Source organism: Chaetura pelagica, unplaced genomic scaffold (genome assembly GCF_000747805.2).
Source record: "Chaetura pelagica isolate M959 unplaced genomic scaffold, ChaPel_1.0 scaffold26, whole genome shotgun sequence".
Lineage (NCBI taxonomy): Eukaryota > Metazoa > Chordata > Aves > Apodiformes > Apodidae > Chaetura > Chaetura pelagica.
This window is the reverse complement of record NW_009953793.1, coordinates 1,073,243-1,093,153: the sequence shown is the minus strand read 5'-3', so window position 1 is coordinate 1,093,153 and position 19,911 is coordinate 1,073,243. Positions and strand designations below refer to the sequence as shown.

General features: G+C 42.1%; 2 protein-coding genes across 2 annotated transcripts in view; both read right to left on the bottom strand.

Annotated features, from left to right (window-relative positions):
- The window catches only part of DAPL1 (death associated protein-like 1), a 19,847-nt gene extending 11,400 nt beyond the window's left edge, over positions 1-8,447 (bottom strand). The window contains exon 1 of the mRNA XM_010001082.1: positions 8,384-8,447. Coding sequence (XP_009999384.1) covers positions 8,384-8,447 — 64 coding nt within the window. The remainder of the gene's footprint in view (positions 1-8,383) is intronic.
- A 1,251-nt stretch (positions 8,448-9,698) lies between these two features.
- The window catches only part of PKP4 (plakophilin 4), a 53,016-nt gene continuing 42,803 nt past the window's right edge, over positions 9,699-19,911 (bottom strand). The window contains 11 exon segments of the mRNA XM_010001081.1: positions 9,699-9,947; positions 10,521-10,594; positions 11,337-11,468; positions 13,932-14,049; positions 14,161-14,245; positions 15,024-15,136; positions 15,138-15,202; positions 16,701-16,851; positions 17,652-17,825; positions 17,961-18,152; positions 18,628-18,745. Of these exon segments, the coding sequence (XP_009999383.1) occupies positions 9,699-9,947; positions 10,521-10,594; positions 11,337-11,468; positions 13,932-14,049; positions 14,161-14,245; positions 15,024-15,136; positions 15,138-15,202; positions 16,701-16,851; positions 17,652-17,825; positions 17,961-18,152; positions 18,628-18,745 (1,471 nt within the window).

The window sequence follows — 19,911 nt, the reverse complement described above, 5'->3', positions numbered from 1 at the left end:
GTCAGTCGGTCTGTCCGTCAGTCAGTCGGTCTGTCCGTCAGTCAGTCGGTCTGTCCGTCAGTCAGTCGGTCTGTCCGTCAGTCAGTCGGTCTGTCCGTCAGTCAGTCAGTCTGTCCGTCAGTCGGTCTGTCCGTCAGTCACCACCCGCGTGGCTCTGCGGGGGAGCGGAGCTGCCGTGACCGGGAGGGCTCTGGGTGCTTTTCTGAACAGTTAAAAACAGAAAGAGAGAACATAAAAAGAGGGTGAAATGAAGCGGGATCAGAAGGGGGAAACGCAGCAGGAAAAGGGCTTCGGAAGGCAGCGATTTCCTCCCTAGAAAAGCAGCCCGCACATCCTGACGTGACTGGTCCTGCCTGTCTCTGCCGGGCAGCACAGCCCGAGGGGTGGCCGCAGCTTTGAAGGACGGTCTTTCGGGTACAACACTTTGAAGAAGACAGAACAAAAGCTCTTCTTCTGAAGTTCAGTGTTAAAGGCTTTTCATATCAACGTTACTCCCCCTCAGCAGAGCACACGGATTTTTCAGTTGGGTTCGGTCCCCTCCTCAAGCCAGAGGTGAATGACTTGTGAGCCTCTCCGTAAGGTAATACAGCATTTGTTTTCTCTGCATCTGCTCACAGCAATGACACGTTGGTCTGGGTGGGAGGAACGAGTGAGAGGATAATTCCTCTATTATCTGGGGCAGACACAGCATTTTAACTGTAATAAAGACAACAGTCATGGGACATTTTTCTGAGTGGTGCTCTCAGGGCTCTGGAACTCTCACCGGTCATGACAATTGCTCCTTTAGAACCCAGATTCCAGAGGCAAGTTGTTACCTCATTACAAAGTTTGAAAAGTCACTTGGCAGAGCTGAGATGTGTCCAAGCAGACTGTCTGATTCCCTGACCTAGCTGATAGCCATTGGCATCGTTATCAATCAGACACAGTCCGCACCTACCCCAAGCCGTTCAGCACAGGCACGTGGAAGGTCTTCCTCATGTGTCATGTTTTAATTCCTCTCTCCGTGTTGTTGAACCTGTTGCTCATGACTCTGCAGTATTTTCCCTTATCTGCCTTATCTCCAATATTGCTGACTTTCAAATGTCAGAATTACTCATTTGTGGGTACTGATACAGACTGATGCTGTTTCTACCCCTGGTAATCAAATGCTGAAATACGATTGCTGTTTTCTGAAGCTGAGTTGCACGTAGGCAATACATTTCTCAGTTGGGTCCATAAAGCTGTTTTTGGGTGCTGCAGGAGCAGGATGGAGACAGCAGATATTGCTGTGCAGGTATAAGACTTAGTTTTTATTACTATGTGCTTTAGATTTATTTATTATTTTTTCCTCTGTCCTGGATTATTCTTGTCTGTTTATCGTAGTTCAGCACAAAGTTAATAATGTTGCAAAGAATGTTACTGTTGAGTATCTAAAGCACGGAGAAGACCAATTAGTGAAGGCAGTCATATCTTCACTGATTTTCCTATTGATGTAATTGCTCACTAGTGTATACATGGTGCATCTCACAAAATCTCTAGGAATTCTGGCTTCACATCTGTAAAGCTTACCTCTTCCTTCTAGGAAACCCGAGAAGTCCAAGCCCTGGTTCCCATCTGGATGCCAGTTGTTTCACAGACTGCAAGAGAAAAAGAAGTGTCCATGCACTGCATGAAGGTAAGGGCAATATTACTCAGAAAAAGATATACCTTACTGGCTCGGTTTTGGTTATAGAATCCAGCTTTTTTTTTACAGAACTACTAGAAAGCAATACTTTTGTCATCATGTGTTTTACCCACCTAAGTGCCCTTGTTAAAGAAAAAAATATTGCTGGGTAGTGGAATAAGTGAATAATTTCTAAACAATTAAATTGCAACACACTGAGCTGCATGGAAGCACTTACAGACATCTCACTATTTCTGTCTTACTCCCTCAAAAGTTAAATATGAGAATTCACTGTATTTTGTTGCTGTTGATCATGGCTTTGGACCCTCATCTTCAGAAAACAGGTTAATTGTGGGAAGTAAAGGAAAACAAAACATTTTTTTAAGTCTCTTGCAGAGTTTGCATGTCATGATATTGAATTCCCAGCAGCTAGGCAGCTGCAAACTTCTTGTCATCCTGTTTTCCCCAGCAATTGTACAAGAGCAACTTTGTGTGTCCGAGTGAGCAGCCGCTAGAGGGAACGTGACATTCAGCAACTGAATGGTAAAGCTTTACCAGACAGAGCATCATACTGGACCCAGCTGTAAACAAGAAATCTACCTTTTTCATGGTGGGTAGAAACTAATTCAAATTCTCCAGGAATTGCTCTTGGAATAGCATCCTTCTGAAACAGCAATGATTATGGGATACTCCTCGGAAGTGCATCCATAAGCTAGAAAAATGGAGGCAGAGAACTGTGACTTGCTCTTGTTTGGCTGGTTGTCATTCATAGCAGGGTTGGGGTAACACTGCACTAGCGTAGAGATAAAATGTAACTGCTGAACTGACACAGAGGAATAAAAACAAAAGTTAAACAGGAGGCAAATGTAATTGATCATCTTTGCAGAATGTCATAATCATTACACAAAGGTGCTAAAATGGAATAATCAGCATTAGAATACTATTTTTTTTCTGTTTGTGTCGTTATGATGGTTATGGGGAGATCCATCTCACAAGCTGGATTGGAGTCTTTCCTTGTTGGAGTGTACAGGTCAAGGATAAGGATAAGTGAACTGTCAGTCTCCTGCCTACCTGATGAGCTCTCGCAAAGCAGTGCTGTGCAGAGGGGGTCAGTCCTGTCTGGTGAGGTGCCAGTCACTCAGGAGAAAATGAGGAGGAAAGAGAGACACTAAGATTCCTGTCTTTCCCCTGTCAGCCTACAGAGTAGGATCAGCAGGTGTGGGACAGTAACACATCTTATGCACTATAAATACTCTGTGCTGCAGAAGTAGAAGCCTTAGGGAAGCACATCCTCCTTGTGATCTCATTTACATGCTGCTTGGGAAGTGCAGGGAGTGATTTGTCTGTACTGTGTTGGCAAGGAAACAAAAGTATGACATATTTTCATACTCTACTTCTACAGATAAACTGCCACTAGATGGTGGGCACTTAGCAGAGGATTTTAGCATTGACATTTTTGTTTGTTTGTTTCCAATGTTTGAATGTTTAATAACACCAGCAAATTAAAACTGTATGCCTTTTTGACAACTGCTGAATAACCTTATCCCATTCCATGGAATGGGTTTGCAATTATGTGCAATATTTGAGATTAGATTGATCCTCTTCTGAAACAACATAGTAACCTCCCTGGAAGAGCAACAGGATCTGGATCAAATAGGGGTGCTGGGGAATGTAAAGTCAAACTGAAGGAATGTGTATCTTGTTCCCTTACTAAACACTCATATACAAGTACTGATTTTTGGGGCAGAGAGGAGATTGTCACCAGCAGCAATTCAGCATTTCCTGCGATATGATGGTCCCTATTTCCTGTGTCTCTCTGGGCATTCTGGGGATGCACTGGCAGACTGTATTTACTGAACCACTTGAATAATTTTAGGACAAAGTCAAACGAACTGTGCTATGATACAATGACTTGATTATAAGCCTGTTCCAATGAGCTGGAGGTCTTTTGTATTTAGTCCTAATGGAGATCAATCTCTTCTCATAGTGTGTGACTAGTGTGCCCGTGGACAGGTAGGCAATTCTCCTAGTCGAGAAAAATGAACCACATAGGACTTTAAGAACTAGCTGGAAATTACCCCATTAAATATCCTGCTGCCGGTGTTATTCTTTTACATACAATTAATATAAAGTAGAGCAGACTACAAAGTGATTTAGTATTTTAAAAATGGTATGTGTAAAGATACTTACCAATATTTAGGGTGCCCTGAAGCAGTAAGGAGATGTGGTGCCTGAGATTATCAGCCTGCTCTAGGACTCAGACGTCCCAACTTCATGGCTAAGGTCAGTGCACCAGCTGACCCTGACAAGCTGGTCCAGCCCTTCTGATGTCTCTGGAAATGCTTTGGTCTCCCAAAGGGAATGCCTGCGGGGCTGTTTCCAGCACTATCAGTCTCTATTGGCATGACGAGGAAAACAAAATAAGCCCAACCGGTTGGACTCAGTTTGTTCCTGTGGTAGGAGCGCAGTTAGCAGCGCTGCGGGCAGGGCGGCCAGACAGCAGCTGCCTCATCCCTCTTCCATTCCCTAGAACCACCACAGAAGCAAGACCTTTCCCTCTTTGCAGCTCGGTACCAAACCCTCCCCGTCAGCACGGCCTCGCCGAGCGCCACTCCCGGCCGGCGTGCCCAGCACTGAGCTTGATCTGCCAACCTGCCCGTCCCTGAGCGCGGGCTGAGCCAGCCCTGCCTGCGCCTGGAGCAGGAAGAAACACCTGGAACCTAAGATGAGACCCAGACCTTCAGTGTTACGTGTGAGTGCCCGTGTTCAGCAAGGGAACGGCAGCCACAGGTGACAGTACCTCTGCAGAAGCTGTTGCATTCTCTTTTTAAAATCTCATGAAGTATTCCTGTTCTGGTACTTTCTCTTCTCCTCACATCCCCTCTAGAGCTTGCCTACAGATGTGATTAAGTATCTTTTTCAGCTTCACTCTCCATCTTCTTTTTGTTTAAACTCACTAGGTTCCACAGAGAAGCAGGACTGCTCTCCTAGCTGTTTGCCACTGAAGGTTTAATGTGCCAATTCAAAGTATTGTCACTGGCCAAGTATTTTAGTGCAGATCATCATCATTCTTTGAATTATTGAATTCTTTAGTGATGAGGAAAGACCCTATTTTAAAATACTTACAGACAAACAAACAAGGAGCCCGTCAGTGTGCTGTTTTGTACCTACAAGCTCCTCTGGCCAGATGATTACTGAGTGAAAGCTGAAACACACTAACATCAGATAAACAAAATCAATGTAAAGTAGGGTTAGTCTGAGCTGAATGTTGTCCAATATGCTTTTTCTTCTCTCAGGAACTGTAATTATTCTCTTGTGTGGAATATAGGAGTAATTCCCCCATTTTGCAGTTCTCCACGGACCTTTGTCAAGTCTTGACCTTCCTCGAGCACCAAGTCAGCTCTTCCCCAGATTCCCTGCCCTGTGGTGGTGACTTGTGCAGGTGGTGCAGAGCAGAAGGCAGTAAAAGCCAAAAAGTAAAAGGTCATGAAGGCTGCATCAGAGCAAGCCTTTTGACTTAGAAGTGCTTTATTTCTCAGGTGCAGTTCCTCAGTCTTGCACATTATGTTTCCAACTTTTGCTTATTTTCCAGAGTTTATACTTCAGTTATTCTCATTTTACATTTTGCTTTTGAAGGATAAGTATGACCAGTATAAATGAGGCCAAATTTTCTCCAACAAAGTGAAATGTAGGTGAATTCTAAATGTGCTGCGTTAGGTTGGAGTATGTAACACATAGGATGTTATTTCATAGCTTCTATTTCTTCACTTTTAAAATTTAAATTTAGTTTTATATTAATGTAGTTCAGCAGAGCCTGCTGTTCTCTGTTCTGGATGATAAATTATCATCAATACACCTTTCCTAAAGTTCATTTTAATAACAAAACAATTGTTATTAGAAGTTATCAACCACACAAGGCTTATTTACTATAATAAACTCTACTGCAAAATTTGCATTTAAAGCAGGAGACACCCCACTGTTACACTGGAGACTGGCTGGTATCAGACAATGCTTTTATAGTTAGTAATTCATTCTAGTTGAGTTTGCTGATACAGCACAAACTGCTTATTTCCTTCATCCATTATTTTTCTAGAAAGTGATACATCCATACGGAACTCAGCATTTAGTCTGAGTCCAGATGGAAGTCATTGCATGGGAAATATGAGCATTCAGTGTCCTCTAAGCCATGGAAGAATGAAAAAATACACTTTTCCAGGTTTGGGGTTTTTTTTCTCTTTTCACCAGAAAGATACATAGAGAATGTCACTGTTCCATAAGAGGGAGTAAAATGAAACTATGCTACAATCTCAAGCATTAAGTTCCTCTTCAGTAAACGTTCTGAACACATTAAACACAAAATTAGAAAAAATGTAACTAACCCTTTCCTTTCCAACAACCTCCTCAACAATATGAAGATCAAGGGAAAAATAAAGTACAACCGGTTTTCTGTGGTTTAGCTCTTCATCTGTAGGTGGTTTGCTTTCTGAAGACTTAAAAGATCTGGTTTCTTTCATTGGAAAAATGGATGCTAATGCTTTGTGCCCACCATTTGTGCTCTAGCTGCTGAAACTGCTGGCAGCAAGTCCTGGAGGTGAAGTGCTGAAGGTGCTTTGTCTGGTGGATCTGACTGTCCCACATTGTGCACACAAAGCCCCACCCACTGCTTTTCTGGGGTTAAAGTCCTCTAGAATGTTCCCGTTCCATGTTTTAAGCATTTCTGATTAGGTTTTATTAAAATAGCACATCTAGGATGATCACACTAGCATGTCTAATTATGGTGTAATTATCAACTCTACTGTTAATTAAAATGTCACAAAGAAATCTATGTTAAAAAAATATTAAAAATTAATAGCCTGAAAAAAACTAATAAGAGCAGAAAGAAAGGTCTTTATTTTTTGATAAAACAAGTGCTTTAAATTTATGAATGCCCTGTAAGTTGTGTGCATCTAAATGTAAAATATTTAGACTCTCTAATGAAGTAATTATATCTTTGGATAAAGGAACTCAGAAAATATCATTTTTATGCCAATTGTGAGCAAATTAAGAACCTTGCTGGTGATTCCTGCCTTCCTCTGCACTCTGTGCCTCCTCCCACAAGTGTGTTCAGGAGATGCCTCCCTCCTTGTGCCCTGGCAGGATGCTCTGAACATCACCTGGTCTAGGCTCCCCTCAGGTAAAAGGTCCAGGTCTTCTCCTTAACATTTAGTAATTCTAGACTGCAAGCAGTGCTTTAGGGACACATGGATGTGTCATGTATTCACACAGCAGGGGCTTGGCTGGGTTGCTGACTGTTTTCCTGTCTTACCTCAGCCAGTACTAGTGACTGACCATTGATTTCAAATCTGTCTTGATGATCAGAAGCACTAATCTCTTAAGAGCTGGAGTTTTGGATCTGTATTCTGACTTTGTTCTCTGGCATTCAGTGAGCACAGCTGTGCCACTGTGCTCAGAGCTACTTTCAGTTGGGACTAATTTACACAAAAGGATACACACAAGCCTGCTGTTGAGTCTCCCTGTGCACCTTCTTCTCTGTCTAGTCTAACCTAAATAATGTTAACTTCCTGCTTTTTAAGTTTAAGTCCTCATTTTCTTTCACCATATTTGCAATTATTAGAAAGGTGCAAACAAAGCAGTGAATTTCCCAAGGCACTATAACTATTTAACTTCCAAATTAGCATCACCTTCTTCTGTGGACATTCACTTTTCCAGAAAGTTAACAATTTTTATCTTTCTCAGTGGGTATCAATCTGAATACATAATTGTGAACACAACACATTTTAAAAGCATTCTGCTTAAATTTATGCTCATGACATTTTGAAAGAGGCCCAAAAGCCAGATTGCACGATGAAAGTGAAAAAAGAAATGAAATTGTGCTTTATTTCTGCCTCACTTTCACACATTCAGTCTGAAACTGGGCACAAAGGGAAAATAACCAACAAATACACTGTACAGTTAATTTTAATAGGTATAGCACCAACACATAATGTGCAAAAATATGTAATTAAATGAGGCCAATAAGAACCAAAACAATCATAATGAAATGTATGTTTTCTACAGCAGAAAGACCCATACAGGGGGTGCTGTCCTGAATCTTGTTGGTTTGGATCTTGACAGAACTGCCTCAGATAAGAAGCAAAAATAATTCCATCACATGGCTGCTTTACTGAAATGACTGCCTTCCTTTTGTTTGGAACTATTATCAGATTCAAAGAAGCAAATAATAACAGACTATGACTCTTTCAAGCCTGTTGTTTTGTTATCTGAAGCTAATTTATATCTTCCTGGGATAATGAAATGCCAGATAAGTATATTTGGCTCAGAGAGCTTAACTTACCACCTCTAGCTGGTTACAGGCATACCAGATAATCAACATGGATCTGCATTAGTCCGCACCCCAAGGCTTGCCCAGGACTCTGAAGGTAGAACAGAGAGGAAGGACCAGTGGCGCAGTTACTGTTAAAAGAAGCAAACTCAAAGTCAAGCAAATAAAAACTATTTTCTGTCTTAAAAGAAAAAAATAAAGCCTTCTGGGAAGAAGAGGCACCACCTGCACAGTGCTGGCCCTCAGCCTGTGGATTGGCATGGCTGTATTTCAGAGCTGAAGTCCAGCTCAGTACTTTTACTGTGCTGTTCTCCCCTTCTCTTCTGTTCCCTCCCACAGGCAGGAGGGGCTGAAGCAGCCCAGCCCATTCCGGCAAAGTGAACTTGCCTTATCATTTAAGCTGGAGCAGCTCTGCTTACCTGTGAAGTGTTCCACTGCTGCAACCAAGGTATTTGGAAACACTGAAAACCAAAGGGCAATCATGGGGAGCAATAATTACAGACACTATAAAGTTAACAGACTCTACAGCATGAGGAAAGTATGTGATTTAGTTATTTACAATAACCAAGTATTTTTATTGCAAACCAAGAAGAAGGTACTAAAAATGAAGACTATGGTTTCTATGAAAGCAAGATCATCTTCATTTTCTTGAGGAGAGGAAGGGCAGGAGCAGAGGAGCGATGGGAAGAAAACAGCATAGAGTTCTGAAATACCTTGAATTGCCCATATCAGCAGTAAAAATACCAGTCTAAGGAATAATGGGAAGAAAGTGCAAAATTTCACACTTTGGTTTGCCAGCCTGACAAATTCAGAATATTTCACTGAGGAAAGCTGGGAAAATGGCCCAAATGTTTTGATATATTTAACCTGTTTAAAAACCATTCAATTAAACTTCATATTAATGGTATTTGTTTCTGAATATCACACACAGAAAATAAAATAAGAATGAACAGGGAACAGCTTTCCATGGATGAGACTTCCATATTTATTGTTACTCCATGTGCATAGAAAATGGCAGTGAAGTTCCTCATGAAATAGGCAGGGAATGGGGGAGGTGTAGATATACTGGACTGGACTTTGTGCTTCAAAATTACACTATAATTTTTAAAAGTTGTTTGGTTTTTTTCCTGTTTAAAATTTATAACATTTTCTTGGAAATTTTTTTTTTTGTGCATGATGTTTCCAATTTGTTTTAAAATGACACACTGCATTACAAATGAATGGCACTTTAAACCCACGTGGCATTTCCATATTTACACCAACGAAATAAATTTACAAGACGTAATAGCATACAATCTTGACATTTAGTAATAGCAATAAAACAAGGGCATCCATTTTATTTTTTTCTGTACAAACTATCAGAACAAGACTTTTATTCACATAAAAAAAAATAAATCAGCTTTAATTTGCTCTGACCTACACACTTTCCAAATTCATTTTACTCAATTCTCAAACCTTTCATCACATCGCCCACACCCTCACCAGACTACAGGAGCTACAAGTAATTATACCTAACATCTAAACAGAGCAAAAAAACCATCCCTTCCAGTTTTTCTTTCTGACAATCCCTCACTCAAAAAAAAAATAATTAAAATAAAATAAAAACTAAAAAAAATCTTCCTTGTTCCTTCTCTCGTTGCACTTTCACGTTTCATAACCAACACAACAAAGGAGGCCGTTCTGTTTCTTCTCAAGCAAGGATGAGAAATGCACTGGTGTTTCTTCTCTCTGATGCTACACCCAGGAGTCGGGGGAGCCCGGGTACTGTTCTGCTCTATAAGAAGATCGTCTGGTGGAATAAAAGTCTACATAATTCGTGGTTGACTTCAGTCCATACTGAGTCGTGTAATCGGAAGCAGCAGGGAAGTGAACTCGGTCATCGAAATACGGGTCTTCGTAGCTGTGCGGGGACTGCAGGTACAACCTGTACGCCTCGTAGTTTTTCCTGTTGGTATCTTCTTGGCTGTAGTACAATTGCTGATGCTGTTGAAAACATGATAGAAAAATAAGCTTGCAAGCACAGCTAGCAGAGAAAACACTTTCAAACAGATGACACGGAATGTCTCCCTAAAAAGGTGGGTGCAGCTCTAACAACGATAGTAACGTAGGCTTCAAACCTCCACGAAATGTACCTAATTTTTAAAGGCAACTAGATGGAGGGAAAACCTCTAACTGCCTGCGTGTCTCCTCCTGCATTCACTGGGAAGCCAATATCTCTCCAGAAGTAGCACTTTTAGAGCATAAGGAGAAAGTACAGAACCTGACCACACCTACCAAAAAAAAAAAAGGCAAGTCAGAAAAGGGGTCTCAGATCCCACCATAAGATGAACACACTAAAACATGTGCCTATAAACAACCCCACAAAGGTAAGAGAAGTGCATAAGCAATTGTTACTCTAGTACCCTTTTTGCCCAGTAACACATTAAGTCTGCTACAGATGACTGTTAAAAGAGCACTCCCACACAACAAAGTCCACTCAAAGTCCCTGGAGCTCCAGGGACTCCAGATGCTGAGCCTTGCTACCAGTGCCACTGCCAAACAGAGCTTTGGAGTCACCTGCAGTCGCCTGTTCTGTTCTCTTGCTGGTGAAGAATAGGAGCTGATGTAAATTGGTGAAGGTTTGCTGGAACCTGAGAGAAAACAGTTTATGGCAGAAACGTCAGTCTTTGTTCCTTCATCTCTAAGTCTGCTGGCTTCTATTTTACCTAGAAGAAATTACGTAGCACCCAAACAAAGAAGTCTGCAGACTTTAGTATCTACTAATAATATATGATACTATATAACAACACCATATGGGCAAATTTTGTCCCTCAGCAGTAGTTAAACTGAAACCAACAGGCTGTTGTGTTTTTTTGTTTGTTTTACAGACTAATAACCCTTAAAGCAAGGAATTTCCTTCTCATTATTCACTGACATCTCTTGTTTTGAGACTTGTGTCAAATAGTAAGAAGGAAAGGGGTATCAGAGAAAAGATGAAAACTTGGCATAATTAAATTATATAATAATATTAGATTAATATACAACTGAACTTTATTGTTTATAATATTTTATATCTATACCTCTATATAGCATGTGCAGAATAAAACTATTTTCTGTAATAAGATTTCAAATAAAAATTCCAAACAACTCTCAGCACCCAATACATAAACAGATCTCTTATTCTGGCAATATGTGCAATTTTAAATAAAACAGCAGAGACAGATGAAAAACCTGCTCTGTTACAAATGCAAGGAATATACACAATAAGCACAGAAAACAACACCAAGCAGCAACAAAGCCTGCTAGTGCAACGTCCATATTATGACTGTGTAACTCCCCATGCAAGGAATATTTACATACTCCAGTTAAAAGCTCAGCTAACTGGGATCTTACCAGTATATATGTCTTTGTGTGCAATGACCTCCCCTTGGCTATTGTAATACTGCATGGAAGGCTGAGTCCTCTCGTACTCGGAGCGGGGCTCCCTGATCCCTAGTAAAGCCGGGGACGAGGACGTGCTGCCAACTGATGGAAACAGAAGGATTATCAGTACAGCCAACAAAAGCCCTTCCCATACCTAATCTTCTCTTTATCCTCCCCTCATTCATTCCTTCCTCAAGGATTAAGACGTGAGATGTGGGAAATGGACAAAACTGAAGAACCCCAGTGACAAAAGCTACCAACAACGTGCCACGGGCCTTTAATGTTATACCTGCTGGTGAGTCACTGCTCTATGATGCTGACTGAAATAGGTTTTCATTTATGTATGACAACTGTTTTGCATTTAGAAGATTATGCTCCTGCTAATGTTTATGATTTTATGTAAGTTACACTTAAATAGAATCTTTAAGTCCATCTTATGACATGGGACAGGAAACTTTGCAGCCTGCCTGGCTGAAGCGCTCCATGCACACACTGCTACCCCTGCTCTTTGCTTAGCATGCAGGAGGGCACCCTGGACATCCTGTGCTGCACCTGCTGTGAGATCACTCCAACACATTGATCACTCTGTGTTCTTTCTGTGACCAGCCCAGTCTCTACTGTGGCTGTAAAAAGTTTGTCCTCCTAAACCTTCCCTGTTTTACAGACCCGTCAGGTTCTGTTGCCTTAGAAAGACTCCAGTAACATACTTGAAAATGATTTCTAGAAATTTTGCTTCAAAATATAAATCAATTATCTCTTCTTCTGTTAGCTGTGTCCATGACATCACATCTCACCATTCTGTGTTATTATGGATGGTTTAATTACTGTTACTATCCTGCCATACTCTTAGCTAAGAAAGCTAAATTCGGGGGTGTAATTAAAATTCTGACCCGGGTCAACACGGTATGTACGTGTTAATAATTGAGAGACTGAAACAGGGACAACTGCCACAGGCCAAGTGTGACTGCTCTGCCATGCACCTGCTGTGCCAGTCCTGCTGTGCACGTGCTCTCTGCACCAAACTTCCACCTTGTTCATGCTTCGGAACAGAATAGCAGACACTTCTTATTAGGATTTGGTGCTAAAGAGTGCTTCTTTGAAGTACAATGCCTTCTGAATCTTATGTCAGAGCTGCCCATCTTACTTCCTACTGGTAGTTCAAAGAACTGGAGTAACACAGTGGTCCTGCTGGCCTAGCCTGGGAGAGACAGAGATCAGGATCTGAGTGTAACTACTGGAATATCCTTTTACTCTGTGGTAGAATCTGGTCAGTTTCCTGAGCTTATCTTGAGAAGATATTTTTGGCTCTGGCAGTAGACACACCTTCAACAGCCTGTGAATTCAAGGTGGTGTTTTGGTGCCAGTACCTGCAATTGGCAAGTAGGTGTTAAAGTAAAAATTGCCTGCACTGTTATGTGGTTGTTTGTGAATTGCAAAAATAGTGAGGACATTCTTTGGAATCCTGGAGGGCTGGGAGAAAACCAGATGTGGAGCACATTATGATCAGAATGACACAATCCTCTGGAATACAGTCTGCTCTTGTGTGGCAGTAGACAAGGGGATCAGTCCTGCGTGTTGCAATGTGGTGGCTGACAGAACTCTGGGCACAAAAGATGGGCCATGCACCTTTCTTTCCCTTCTCAAGACATTACAGGTGTACTTCTCCTAGGAAAACAAATCCCTGGTGCAGTCCTTGTTTTTAAAGTCAACTGTGTCATGAAGGAGTGTGTGAGGGTTGTTACTTTTAGGTAAAGAATTAAAGAAGAGTATTGTAGGGACTGGTGAATTATTTTAGCAGTGATGGTAGATAGGTACTTCTCTGTATTAAGAAAACTTGATTGATGTAAAAATAGAAGAGTAAACTGGATAAAATAAAATGCCAAATGAAGACAACATACAAGTAAGTTTTGTATCACCCCCTCATGAAGATCTAAATCCTAGCATGAAGGTGTTAAAGGGACAAAGGCAATAAATAAATAAATTAATCAGAAAAGTAAAGTTTTTCTTACTGTCTTGCTCATCCTAATGGGACATTACCTAACTGGGAATGAAAACAGGTTCCTTGCTATTGGTCTGTTGTTTTCTATGCCATCAAGTGCCCGTGTTCTGTGAGGTGACATCTAAAATGCCAAGTTTTTCAGGTTAGGAGCATCTTTCTAGAGGAAAGCAGTTGGTATTAAAATCCAGGTGTTTACTCTGAGGATTTTCCTCAGCACCAAGTCTAACCTGGTCCCATGAACCAAATGCCCACTAGTAGCTGGAGCAAGTTAGTGGTCTGGAAGGACACCACCTGATCTAGTTTCCTCCAAAATAAAAATGAGTTACACATTCTGTGACTGCAGTTTGTTTTGCATTGAGGAGTAAGTGGGGAGATTTTCTTCAAAGTGCTCCTTATCCAAACTAAAATACTAATGCAGGGACATCCACAAATCCTGTGGCATCCCAGAGCAGGGACCAAGTGACCTCTGTGCTTTAGACAGAACCAGCAGCAAACTGAGAGGCTGAGTCTGAACAATGAGGTACCAGGTACCCCTTCAGTACATCTCTTCACGTCTCTGGACCAACCTGACTGTATGACAGGTGACATCTGCTGATTTGCTGTTGATAGAGAAGGGTGTGATTTGAATCTCTCTCGCTCTAGTGTCGATACTGGTGTAATAAAATGACTTTGATTCCATCCATCCTGTGGAGTAGCACAAAAAAAACCAAAAAAACCACCAAAATAAGTCACTACTCATTAAATTAAGAGTTTTTGTAGAACAATTTTCCAGTGCAGGCTCATTTTGTAATGTACCTTCTTATAAATGCTACGGAGATCTCGGTACTGCCATAACGTGTTCAGCACCTGGGCAGCTGCCTTCACAACTTTCAGTGACGACCTAAGGGAGCAAAAAATATTGCATTATTGGAAAGGCACTTAATTCCACTTAAAAAGAACAATGTTCCTGAACTACACCATAGCCTACACCTTGCTGCTGTGAAGCAAGTCAGGTCATCTCTCCAGGCCTCACTAATGCTTGCCTGTGTTAGGGCAGCGTGGGCACAGCTGCCTCATCACAAGGCTGCTGCAGACCCTGACCAAGCATGACAACCATTCCTGTCTCCAGCCTAGATGTTTTCTCATCAGGTCACCCACATGAGGAACACAGACAGAAGGGTTGAAAGAGCTACTTGGTAAAACCATGCTGACTGGTCCTAATGACCCTCTTATCCTTGATATGCCCAGAGACAGCACCAAGGATAAATTGCTCCCTCACTTTCCACAGTTCTAGCCACCCTGGTCCTCTCCTTACCCTTTCTGGAGACTGGAGTGACATTTGCTTTCCTCCAGTCCTTAGGCACCTCTCCTGTTGTCCTGGACTGTGACTTTCAGAAGCTCTAAATATTCTATTAATCTTGTAGGTGTTTAAGAGGGGACAATTTTTTAAACCCCTTTTAACCTGAGCAGGGCCCACTCATGAGATCACTTCAAGCAACTGTAGAAGCCCCCACAAGCTTTAGGCAGAGACTGGTGGTACCAACTGCCTGCCCAGTGGGGCTCAGATCCTGCCAGATCAGGACTCAAAAAGCAGATTCTCAAAAAAAAACCCATTTCCTGCCTTCTTAGGCATGTTAAACGGAACGAACAGTTCAGGCACGACCTTGGAGCCGACTTGCCTGTCACCCCTTCCTTTCGTGATGTTCACCAGCTTCTCGATGCCGCCGGTGTCCGCCAGGGCCTTGGCGTTCTCCATGTTCTTGCTGGTGACCTCGTGCAGGGCGTCCTCCCGCCCCCGCCAGCCCCCCGCCCCCGCCGCCGGCCAGCCGGTTCACCAGGTCCCGCATCGCATGCTTCCCTGGAAGGCAGGGGCAGGCGCTGAGGCCCCGGGGCTGGGAGCAGCACCGGGACCCACAGCCTAGAGAGACTACAGACCCCTTTTTGAGCTGGGGTTTTGCTTTTCCTTTCGCCTTACACATGTGAAAAGTTGCGTTTCTACGTTAAAACGGGAACGTTCGCAGTCAGAAATGATTTGGAGGCAGCGGAATCGCCCAAGGAAAAACACGGCGCTGCTGGTTGTGATGGGAGGAGCGGTGCACATTCCCAGGCTTCTTTTATGGGATGTTAAAGAAATCCTCAGAGTAACCTGGGATTTGTTTTCTTTCAGACACGCTGTTCAGCTCATTTGTTACTCATAGGAGCTCAGCTCTTTCAGATTCCAGTTACCAACTGATGCACAGGAATCATCTCAGCGCAGACAAAGGAAATTAACTAAAGCTACAGTAATTTTTTGTGTGTGTTCAGGCTGCGCTGTTAATTGAATGATTAATTGATTTTATTGAAGACATGTACATAACAGTGAATAATGAACAAGGTTTACACAAAGCCATTAGCTGTCTATCTGCATAACGTGCCTGAGGGAAGAAGCCATCCAGAAAGGAATTCGGCAAATAAAAGGAACAACTTTTCAACAACTAACACCAACAACTGCAGCAGCAGTTCCCTGTCACTGCCCATCTCCTGGCAAGCTCATCAACACGTTTGCATATACTCATTTGTATAGTTGTTTTCCTCAGAGTTTAGACCATGTAAACCCATTATTCCTGCCTGATCTGACGCCAGTGAAGTTGCATAAAACAGATGACTAGCATGGGGCAGTTTATGACTCACTTTGTGTCTCAAAATATTTAGTACAAAGATTAGTTTCTGAGTGCATCTGGAAAGCCAGTAGTAATTCCCTCAGTTCAGGCATTGACAGGGAGAAGGAACAGGTGGAGGTGCATTCCTGGACTGAACAGTTCTGCCAGGAAGGGAAAAAAAATCCCGAGAATATCAGCTGAGCATGACTTGCACATGGCCCATGCTACAGAGCAGAACTTCCTTTTTGCTAATTTGCTACGTGTGTAACTGCCACACTGCAAGAAAACATCTTTTGAACATCCAAGATGGAGAAGCTTCAGAAGTTCATAATAAAAATCTCTTCAGCTGCATTTATCTTTTTGAGATGCTCTTACTTGTATCAATAGTTATTATATACTTATCCCACTAGTCCACAGCACAGAAAATGCTTCTGAAACAAAAATGACACTTTTTAAGATCGTGGCACGTTAGTAGGGTTCATTCAGGGCACAGCAGCCTGAAGCTGAGCACTGTGCAAGATGGCCAAGGGAAAACTGAAATGTCAATAATCCTCTGAAAAGGTATTGCTGTCAAAAAGATTAATTTCTGTGACACAACTGCCATGATCCAGTAAAATCATGGATCCTGCTTCCATTGGTGGAATCTCATCCTGGTGTTTTCCCAGCACCAGGTCTGACATGTTGGTAACTGTGCTCTCTTCTACAGTCTGTACTTACCAATAAGCTCCTTATTCCGAACATCTAACGCCATGTTCCTTAAGGCAGTGGCCACAGATGAAACAACTCTGTCATTATCCATCCTCAGCAGCTCCACCAGGATGGGAAGTCCTTTTTCTTTTCTTACAGCAGCTCGAATGTACGCTGCGAACTAGAGCAACACCCCAGTTACCCACAGATCTGCCCCAGCATCCTGACTGAAATAACCTCTCTGACTGCAGCTCTGAAGTTTGTTAGGGGACATTTTTCACAGAAAACATGATGTGCTAAATGCCTGTCTTTTCTGTTGTTATAAGGGCTCAGCTATTTGTTGTTTTTCACTCATTCCTCTTACAAACCAGTGCTTAAAAAAGTGGTCTAGTAGGCAACATATCTTAACAGATGACAAATTATTGAAATGGGAACAGTTTTGCTTTGAGTTTGTTCTTTTTTAAAGACCAATTTTATAATGGTCATAAAATGACAAAGCTACAAGCAAAGGAAGCAATTAACTTTTTTTTTAATCTCACCATGACAAATATATAACATTTACCAATGTTCTCACGTGGTGTTTGTAACACTACATGCAGGGGCCACAAGCAAGAATGCATGGAAACAGGTAACACAAATCGTAAAGCAAATACAAACAATTTATTTGAGCTCTGACAGGATGTTCCCACCAGAACTCACAGCTAGGAGATAATAGAGGACTATTTTGACCTAATGTGCTCTAGAAGAAAGCTTCTTCTGTTTATTAAAATAGACAGTGCCAATTTCAAGGACAGTTTCCATACTGCTCTTCCTGTCCAGCAGTTTGGTCACTGCTTTTCACTGTGGAAGTAACTCCTGCAGCACATGAGCACTAATGAGACACACTCATTACATGTTCCTCCCAAACACATTCCAGTATTTTATATATATATAAAAAAAGCTAAATTGCAACAATAGGAGGATGAGCAGGAAGTCACATACCTTCCAGTTACCCGCAGAGAGATTCTGGAGAGATCCTGCAGAGCCCTCTAGAGTAGCTGGATTGGAGCTTTCTGCTAGAAGTGTGAGGTATGGCTTCACCACAGATGGGTGCCACAGCATTTCCACCCCTTTGGGAGACTTGGAGAATCCTGGTATAGGGCCAACTCCATCCCACTGAGAAGTGAACGTATATTTGTAACAACACAAAACCTTCAGATTCTCATTCAACACATTAAAGCTTTTCTTCAAGCTGGATACTCTCCCCCCTCATTAGCTAAATGCATTTGTGATACAAGGAAAATGGCAAACCTGATCCTCCTGTGAAGTTTTTTTTTTCTTCTTCTTTTTTTTCCCCCAGCAGCTGGGCTCTGAGTCTTTGCTAGGTGATTCTTTTCCTAACAAGTCATCCAATTCATTGATTCCCAGCAGACGTGCCTGAGGTACCTCCAGTTCCAAACGGTATGAAAGGTTTCTCAAGGTGCACACGCAGTTTTCCACTGTCTGCAGCCAAAGGAGAGAGATGTCATGTAATTGGTTACTTCCTTACACGGTGATAAAGGAAACCAAAGTAATTAAGTGAAAAGGCATTTGGAGCACAAGCACTACATTGTAATTCTGCGCCTTGTGCATCGCTTGGTCTGTTTCTCTGGGAAAACTGCAATCTCCTCATATCCTCAAATATGAAAATATAACAGTAATCTCAACTATAGTGGCTTGTTTTTTAGTATTCTGAAAATGAAAAGCACAAGAGCTTATTTTATTAAAGAATGAATACTTCAGGACTGCTGAAAATGAAAAGCACAGAACGAGTTACTCTGCATTATGCAACAGAATTTGATTGTGCGTCAACCATCTGGGGCTGGGAGAGGAACGCAGCTGAGCACAGCACAGCGCCAAGTTATGCTCCACAGACCTCAGAAGATCCTGTCAGACACATTGCAGCACCTACAGTCCCCCAGCTGGAGAGTGCACACACCTTGCTGTCATAGTCTGATGTGTTCACACAGGTGTGGATCACGTAGAGCAGGGAATCCACCAGCCCCTCGCAAGACCTCATCTGCTTCCGGGCTTCCTCCCCGGCCGAGCTGAGGTTCCTGAAGGTTGAAACGGTACAGGAACGCAGTGAGCTCACAGTCAGACACACGTGCAATCATTTTATTACACAGCTTGCACAAGTTCTTTACACAGCTGGTGGATGACTGGGAAGTTACAAACCAACACACCATTTTGTGCAGCAACCAGTTCTCACGGAAGATAAATACGATTCAAAGCTGCATGTCAGGATAGCACAGGCTCTTCAACAGAAACAGCCACAGGGAGAACCCCCTTCCCACAGACTTTTCCCTTCCAATCCCTCTCTGTTGTACAAGCCCAAATCTATGGTTTGTGTGTGCTGTAGAACAGATTGCCCCACTTGTCTGTGTCAGAAATACCCTTTGTTGCCTCTGTTTGAAATCGGATCCATTCAGTGATCTGCTTTGTGGTGCAGCACCGTGACCATCGTGAATGTTAAATTAGGGTGCAGAGAAAGGAGAAGGCTGCACTGTGCTCTAGAATAAGCAGACAAATACTTGTCTTGGAGGCAAAGCCTGCAGCTCACACTGAGCAGGTGCACCCTGAACACAGTGCTGCTGCCAGAGACATCTCTGTGCCTGCCCATGGAGATGCTTTTCTCTGCACACCATGGCTGCACAGCCATGCTTGCACATCCCCGAGTTCAAAAGCAGTGCAGAGCTCAGCATCTTCAAAAACAACCCAATAGACAACAACTAAAACGTAGTTCATGAAACTATTTGGAAGTTCAGAAGTATTACCAGCAACAAAGGCAATTCCAGTCCTGTTTGAACACTATTGCTTTGCTCTGCTGTTTAAGGGAACACAATTTGAAATCTAAGATCATTAACAAACATACAAATGAAAAAAATAGCTCATATACCACCCCTGGCTCTCAAAATCTCTTCAGATATTTTACTATTGCTTTTTATTATTCTGAATCCTTTTTTTTCTTCTTACTGCTGAGAAATCCACAAAGGGAATACTCAAGCACTCCTTTACTGATATGTGTGCATATACAAACATGATTATTTAAATGTATACAACAAGAATCACCACATGCACTTGCACTTTTTTTCCCTAAATAATATTCCTAAGCCCTATACACAAGTATTGCAGTAATTAATAGGGGAAAAGTGCAATGACTGCAATTTATAAAAACAAAACCAAAATGTAACCACCAGCCATTACAGTTAGCATCTCTTAG